The following is a 7,403-nucleotide window of genomic DNA, read 5'->3' on the forward strand; positions in this document are numbered from 1 at the left end:
GGACCACATCCTGTCAGACCTCTCCACCATGACCCGTCCGTCTTGGGTGGCCCCACACGGCATGGCTTAGCTTCATTGAGTTAGAAAGGACTGGGTCAGGGCAGTACACCCCAAACACTGACAACCTGGCAGTCTGTGAACCTCTCTGCCTTACCAAGTGAAGCCTGGTACTGGGAGAACTCAGGGCGGGTCTGACCCCAGCTCGGCCTCTCTCTGGCTCTGCAGCCTCAGGCAAAGTCACTCCCCTTCTCACAGCCCCCGTTTCCTCGTCTGTCCACTGAGCAGCGCTTTCCTCCTGTACGGTTGTGAATCTCCCTGACCCTAAGCCCACATCTACAGGCAGCCCGGGGCTGGCTGCCTGTGGGACTGGGACGAGACTGTCTTCTGCTCTGCCCTTCCAGGGACCGGGCCAGCCTCCAACTGAGCAACCGCCGGCTGGAGCGGAAGGTGAAGGAGCTGGTGATGCAGGTGGACGATGAGCACCTGTCGCTGACTGATCAGAAGGACCAGGTGGGGGACCCTCTGCGAGTTCTTTTGAGATTTAGCGTGGGTTGGGGAAGCCAGACGTAGGGGAGAGCTTTGAAAAAGTGGGATTTTTCTGTCTTAAGAGTCTTACCTCCACTTTCTCATGAGGCCTGTTTCCCACTGTGTTGTATCTTGTTGCTTGGAGAGAAGGGGTCTGGACCACTGGCCTTTTCTTGCTGGACTGGGCGACCCGCCAGCTCACAGCCTGCCCTTCCTCCCACTCTGCCCCCCACCCCACCCCTGCAGTTGAGCTTGCGCTTGAAGGCAATGAAGCGACAGGTGGAGGAGGCCGAGGAGGAAATCGACAGGCTGGAAAGTTCTAAGAAGAAGCTGCAGAGGGAGCTGGAGGAGCAGATGGACGTGAATGAGCAGCTGCAGGGCCAACTCAACTCCATGAAGAAAGACTTAAGGTGGGCAAGTGCATGAGGGGCTGTGACAGCCCTGATGTTTGAGGGGAGCACGATGCTTTCAGAGCCTCTCCTGTTGTCTCCAGCCACCGTGGCCACTTTGGGGTCATCCCTTCCTAGAGATGACAGTGGCTGCATCTACTCCATTCACCCCGTCTGCTCAGCAGGCATCACATGTGTCAACCTCATGCCGTTCCCTGGTGTCAGCAGGGCAGGTATTATCCTTGTCATCCGAAAGGGAAAACTGAGGCTCAGGAGCAGGTCAGACTGGCTCACACCTCCCTATAGAGAGGAGTTCCTGGGCCATCCCTCAGGTTTCCTGGGTTAGGGAGAAAGGAGATGAAGTTGTGGGTTCCTGTTTTCAGGAGGACTAGGATATCCCAAGCCTGGTTTCTGGAAGGAGCTGCTCTCTCAAGCTCCCTGGGCACAGCAGAAGGATAGGGGAGTAATGGGGTGGGGGGACGTTGCTTTCCTTGCCTCAGGGTCATAGCTTAGGGCATTGGAGTGAGGGGTGAGTTTATGTTCATCCTTGTTCATAAAGCTGGGCTTTTCCTGGAGGCTGATGGTGACCGGAGGCTTGATGCCAGCTGCCCAGGCACTTCTTTCATAAATGCACAGAAGAGCCTGTTGAGAATCCTGTAAACACGGCATGTCCATTGAGAATCCAACCCCAGGTTGGCATTAGGAGGCAATATATAAGGGGGCACCAAAAATCTCAATCAAAATGCAATATTAAAAAAATTAGTGCAAACCACCCATGCTGCACCAGAGGATAAAATTTCACATTAAGATGGGATTTACGGCGGGACCCTGCCAAGCCACATGGGAGCCTGAGGCAGGAGGGAAAATCGGACTACTGACCTTGACCCAGCCCTGCCCAGCTCTCCGTCAGCAGCAGCCTCCCGTGCTACCAGGTGGGCAGTTTGCTCCCTGTTGCTGTCCATGCTCATGTGCCACCCATTAGGGTGGAGAGACAGGCACCGTGAACCCCTTCATCTCCAGATCGGAAGTCAGCCCCAGCTCAGGGCCAGGAAACATACCTCCTGTTGTTTTACAGACTTAAGAAGCTGCCAAGCAAAGTGCTGGACGACGTGGACGATGACGATGACCTCAGCACGGATGGAGGGAGCCTCTATGAGGCGCCACTGAGCTACACCTTCCCCAAGGACAGCACTGTCGTCAGCCAGATCTGAGCCCACTTCCAGGGGCTGCAGTGGGAGGCGTGAGAGGGAGCGCCGTCGCCTCCTCTTTGCACACCAGGCATCTCCTCTTGATGTCACGTCCTCCTAGGATCTCTATGGTAGCACAGCTCTGGTGGCTTGGCCAGCAGCTCTTGCAGGGTATGCGTTGAGATGCCCACGGCCACTTGGCAGGATGGAGCCCCATTCTGCACAGCTGTCTGCCACGCCATCCGCATTGCTGCTCCTCCTTCCACGTCCCCCTGTCAAGAGAAAGGGTCCAAAGGCTGGTTCCTATTCAGTAGCCCTGGAGCGGGGGAGGGGATGATGTGTAGACTGTATATATTTTAAGTCAGACCTTCTCCTTGACTGCTGCTGTTCCATTTTGGAATGTTGCAGAGGCTTCATGGGGTGGCTTGTTTGTAAAGTTCACATCTGTTTATTGAGTATTATTTTTAAAAATACAAAGCTACTAGATTTTTAAATATTATGGAGCCAGAGGCAAGAAGGAGAAGGTAGAATAAAGACCACTCTGAAAAAAAAAAGAAAAAGACCACTCTGGACCTCAGAGTTGGAAAAAGGAATTGCTGAGGGGATGAGGGACAGTTAATCCTGAGAAAAGAAGTTGGTCTTAGTGAAGAACTCCCTGAAGGACGGAGGGGAGAGTAAGCCTGAGGTCACTTGTATCTATGGTCCTTGGTTGCTTATTTTATCTAGAATTTTGTTATGATTTCTGAACCACACTGAGTCAGTTCTGGTCACTAATTGCAATTTCTTTTGTACAGGTAGAGTGGGGAGACTTGTATGTAAGGTTTTTCTACAAATGATGTGGTTTCTGGAGGCTGGAGCCTTCCTGTCATTTCTTATTGGGTCCTTCCTTTCCCTTCTCAGAGCAGGTCTGCAGTCTATACTCTCGAGGCCCCTGGACCAGTTGTTGGTGGGTGGGCACTGGGGGGTTTGGGGAGCAGGTTCATGGACTTAGACTCGAGGAAGAGACAGGTGATGGGGAGGGAGGAAAGGCAGGGAGATGAGCAGGTGTGTGGGGCTGTAGGTAGGAAGGAGGAGGGGGAGAAGTTCCTGAAAGCTGGGGGATGTGTAGAGAAGAGGCGGGTTGAGCAGGATCCCAGGTTTATGTCAGGAGAGGGAGAGAAGAAGCAGAAGTCAGAGAAATGTCTGTACAAACTGGAAGAATCCTCACTTCTGGGACGAGGGATAGGGGCCCACCGAGGCAGGCGTAACGGACTGGGTAGGTCTGGGTGAGGCCAGGCCCCTGGGATGGAATTTTAGGAAGGCATTGGGAGTCTGCAGGGTATCTGGCACTTCCTCCCGGGCTTCCTGTGGCGGTCCCCAGGCGCACCCAGAGGCCAGGTCCCATCACAGCTGGTCAGGCGCATGGCCAGGGAGGGAACCCTGCAAGTTGTATGCGTGTGAGAGTTCGGCTGCCTCACAGTGTCTCGACGCATCCTAGAACGTGAGAAGCCTGTGAGCCCGGCACGCCCTGACAGTAGCCGTGGGGAGCAGGGAATCTCAGTGCCCTACCTACCCCAGGTCACAGAACCCACCCATGAGGATTCAGAGCGGTCAACCCCGTTCGTGGGTAGGTGTCGTCACCCCGTGTGGGTGAAGCCTCCAGAGCAGAATGCGATGCCTTGCTCTCCCTCTGCTGGGAGGGGTGCCTCTTGCCTCTGCTTACTTATTTGGGGTATGGAGATATACCTCCCTTTAACCATTCATTCATTTAGCAAATACTTATTGGACATCTGTGATACCCCAGCTTCCAGCATTGGGAACACAGCAGGGAATACAGAGGCTCACAATCCCTACCTTCCTGGAGTGCTGTCGGGGAGAGGGTGACAGACAGCAGCCACACTGATGAACACAGGCAGAGCCTGTCCGAACGCATCCCAGAGCCTCTCCACCCTCTTGGGGACGCAGCAAGCCTGTGGTTGGTGGACTGGCTCATGGGAGCCCAGCGAAGTCCTTCGACGCTCACACGTTGTTGAGTTCCCCGCTGCTTCCACCACCATTAGGTATTTGCCAAGAAGCCTGCCCAGCAGTGTTTCCATCCCTCATTCCTATGGATTGGAGATGGAAAAGGTTGGGGCCCAAGAACCTTGGGAGCGCATCAGCTTGTGTCTTGGTTTGTGAGGAAGTTACTGCCTCTCATTCTGGCCGGTTCCTTCCGGTAGCCACGAGGCAGTCTGCAAGAAGCACATTGTCTGTGAAACGAGAACAGGGTTCACCTTTCAGAAGTCCTGCATCTTTACCCTAGAGGGGCGACATTACCCACATCGACCAACTCGCCCTTCTGCGCTGTGACAGGGCTGGCAGTGAGCCGGATGCATACAGTGTGCTGAGCTGGAAGGAACACCAGGCTCGGAGCTGAGATAGATGTCTTCAAGTCCCGGCTCATCTTAGCCCAGTGACCTTGATGGGATGACCTTGAGAGACGTGTGTTCAGAGCAACAAACTATGCGGATGAATTGAGGACCAGGGCTCAAGGTCCTTGCCAACTCTGACTTGCTATCCTTCTTTGATTTTATGTACACATATATGTTTTTTCTGTTTGTTAAGAACTAACTCTACTCAAGAATATTTCCTTTAGCTAGTTTAAAAAGAAAAATATTTTATTTAATAAACAAGTATGTGGCCAAATGCTGTGCTGAAGAGACAATCATCGTATAGCTTTATAATTTTCTTCCTGCTTCTGAGTGTCATCCGACGATGCCAGTAGGCTTATTGTGTTGGGTTTCTGCTTGCGGGTCTGGCTTGATTGCCTTGGTTTGTGACACGGAGGAAATTATCTTGGCAGCTGCCTCCTGTAAGTGAACCCCTGGAGAAAGTGAGTTTGCCTTTCAATAAACGATATCGCCCAACAGGAACCTTGACTCTCCCGTTATTTCAACTCCCTTGTTTTCTCCAGATCTTGGCTCCCTGTCTGCCAAGAAACAGCCCAGCTGAATGGCCGGAAAATACTCAAGGTGGAGGAACTTGGGGCATTCCAGGCTGGGAGTTGGGTGGGAGGGGGTGAGGGGGGAGCACAGAGGAGTGTGGTGATGGTCTGAGAAATCCAGACGGCCCATTTCCAGAAAATGGCGAAAGGGGAAGCGTGTTGATAACTGGGGATGAACAGGCACCCGCTGTTCGTTCCTCGTTCCTGAACTGCGGTGGGTTCTCCTGCGATCGCTGTGTGTCCGTCGTCTCATTTGATCTACAGCAGGCTAACAGCACATCCCACGGTCGCCCTTTTATATGAAACAGAAGTCCCTTCTGCGTGGAAGGGACCTGCACTGCTTCTCCTCTGCTCTCAGAGCTGTGCTCTGCCCTGTCCTCTGGAGGCTGAGCCCTGCAGGCCCTAGGGCTCCCCCCCGGGGGTCAGCTGGGGAAACAAGTGAAGGTCAGTGTTGCTCTGCTTGTCACTCCCTGCTCCGTGCAGTGTTTCTGGCTGTGGTGCTTGTCAGGTGACTATCCCTCCTCCAGTTCCCAAAGTGATCAGGGCTGCCCTCTGCTGTTCCTCTGGGCCCTTCAGCAGGCCTGGCGGGTTCTGGCACTTCTTTTCCCTGGGATGTTTCTTCAATAAACTCTTTGTGCCGCCACAGGCAACTGCTGCTTCCTGCCCAGAGCTGTGCCCTCTGCCCCCTCAGCACCCCCCAGTGATGCCTGTCCATCCATCTATCCTGAAGCCCTTGACTCTCCGTTCTGACTAAACAGAGCATCTCAGATATTAATGGGGATTTCTAATTTTAAAAAGTCCTTGAAGTTTTTGAATAAATTGTTTGCTTTTTTTTTTTTTAAGCATAAGAATTAGTGGGGTATAGTTTCGTTATTTATAGACAGGTAAAAGACAACTGAACTGAACTGAAAAGACACCCTTTTGGCACTAGTTGCTTTTGAAACTGTAATCTCTCTGGCTTCTCTGCTAGGGTCCTCCTGGCGGGAATAAGAGACTCTGAGAGGTTGCCTGTTAGGTTAGACCTGTGGGAGGGGTGTGTGTGACTCAGGCCCTCAGAGCCAAAGAGAGGAAGTCCTTTCAGGCTCGCAGCTCCTTCCCCTACATTCTCAATATTCCTTTGAACTTGTGGATGGCTACAGCGGTTCTGTCTTCAGGAAGAAGGTCATCAACCAGAAAGCTTTCTGCTCTCAACTTTCAAAGAACAGGAGAAAATGCCTCGACAGCAAGTTCCTATCAGCAGCCAAACAGCCCCAAATCCAGAAATTCCAGGCTTGGTGGAGGGATCAGCAGCTTGGTCTGCTCTCAGACCTGCACTGAAAATCATGGTGGACATGCACGTGTCTGACCTGAGGCCCGACCTGTCTCATCAGCAGAGCACGAGCTGAGTGTGTGCCCCATGCTGGGTTCGTTAAAGCTGGAAAGACTGGCAGTGCCCTTCCAAGAGACATTCAACAAGAATACCTATTCTGTGGGGGAAGTTTGCAAGTTTCCTACTGTGAGCAATCTCACTGAATCTCACAACAGATTGTCAACAGCTCCTCCCGGATGGGGAGCGTGGTTCCAGAGGTTTTCTGGGTAAATAAACGCTTTTATGAGAAAGGCAAAAGTATTGGCAGGGAAGGGATCTGAGGCTTGGTGGGGCTGGAACATTTTCAGAGGTAGCGTCTGAATTAAGTACGACCTGCCAGTGTGGGCCAGGTGCTGCTGCAGATACAAGGTTTAAGGTACAGTCTAGGACCTTTATGTGCTTACAGTTTGATTACAAAATGATTGTTAATCTAAGTGGAAATTAGATACAAATATTAAGTCCTTCGTATATATATGGAACACCAAATTTGTCTTCTCTTGGGCTTTGCCAGCCCTTTTCTCTAGTTAGTTCTGCCATATCCCCCTGGTTTTCCACATAAAATTCAATAGCTAAGTGTGTTGAGCACTTACCTGCAATGTATCGGGTAAACCCGTTACGTTTATTGACTCCTTGATCCTTCTGACCACCCCCTGGGCTCAGGGGGCTGGTGGAAGAGCCAGGAGTGGAGTCTGAGTGTGTGTTGAAGTTCACATTCGTTGCTAGCAAGCTCTGATGCCTCCCACCCACACCCCCCTCCCCGGAGGACAAAGATCTTCCGTGTGTTCCTGGGTTAGGGCCTCCTGAGGCCTATTGATCATCTTCTTTCAGATCTCCCCTTCGTTTGTGAGTCTGTGCAGCTCAACAGCCTGCTGTCTGCTGCTACTCTGAGTGCTGCCATCAAAGGGCAACCTCTTTGAGAAGTCAAAGTCAACCTCTGAAGCCACAGACTTGATGGATGAGCCTAGTCACAGATCTCAGCTGCTCTTCTAGCA

At 52.2% G+C, this 7,403-nt stretch overlaps 1 protein-coding gene across 3 annotated transcripts in view; it reads left to right on the top strand.

Moving 5' to 3' along the window:
- The window catches only part of CGNL1 (cingulin like 1), a 176,272-nt gene extending 171,280 nt beyond the window's left edge, over nt 1–4,992 (top strand). For all 3 annotated transcript variants that reach the window (XM_055435541.2, XM_088839648.1, XM_055435540.2), the window contains exons 17-19: nt 402–510; nt 772–935; nt 1,990–4,992. In XM_055435541.2, coding sequence (XP_055291516.2) covers nt 402–510; nt 772–935; nt 1,990–2,125 — 409 coding nt within the window. In that variant the 3' untranslated portion in view covers nt 2,126–4,992. The remainder of the gene's footprint in view (nt 1–401; nt 511–771; nt 936–1,989) is intronic.
- The last annotated feature ends 2,411 nt before the right edge of the window (nt 4,993–7,403 follow it).

This window comes from Moschus berezovskii, chromosome 9, assembly GCF_049115385.1.
Source record: "Moschus berezovskii isolate FMDL1 chromosome 9, NW_MosBer_1.0, whole genome shotgun sequence".
NCBI lineage: Eukaryota > Metazoa > Chordata > Mammalia > Artiodactyla > Moschidae > Moschus > Moschus berezovskii.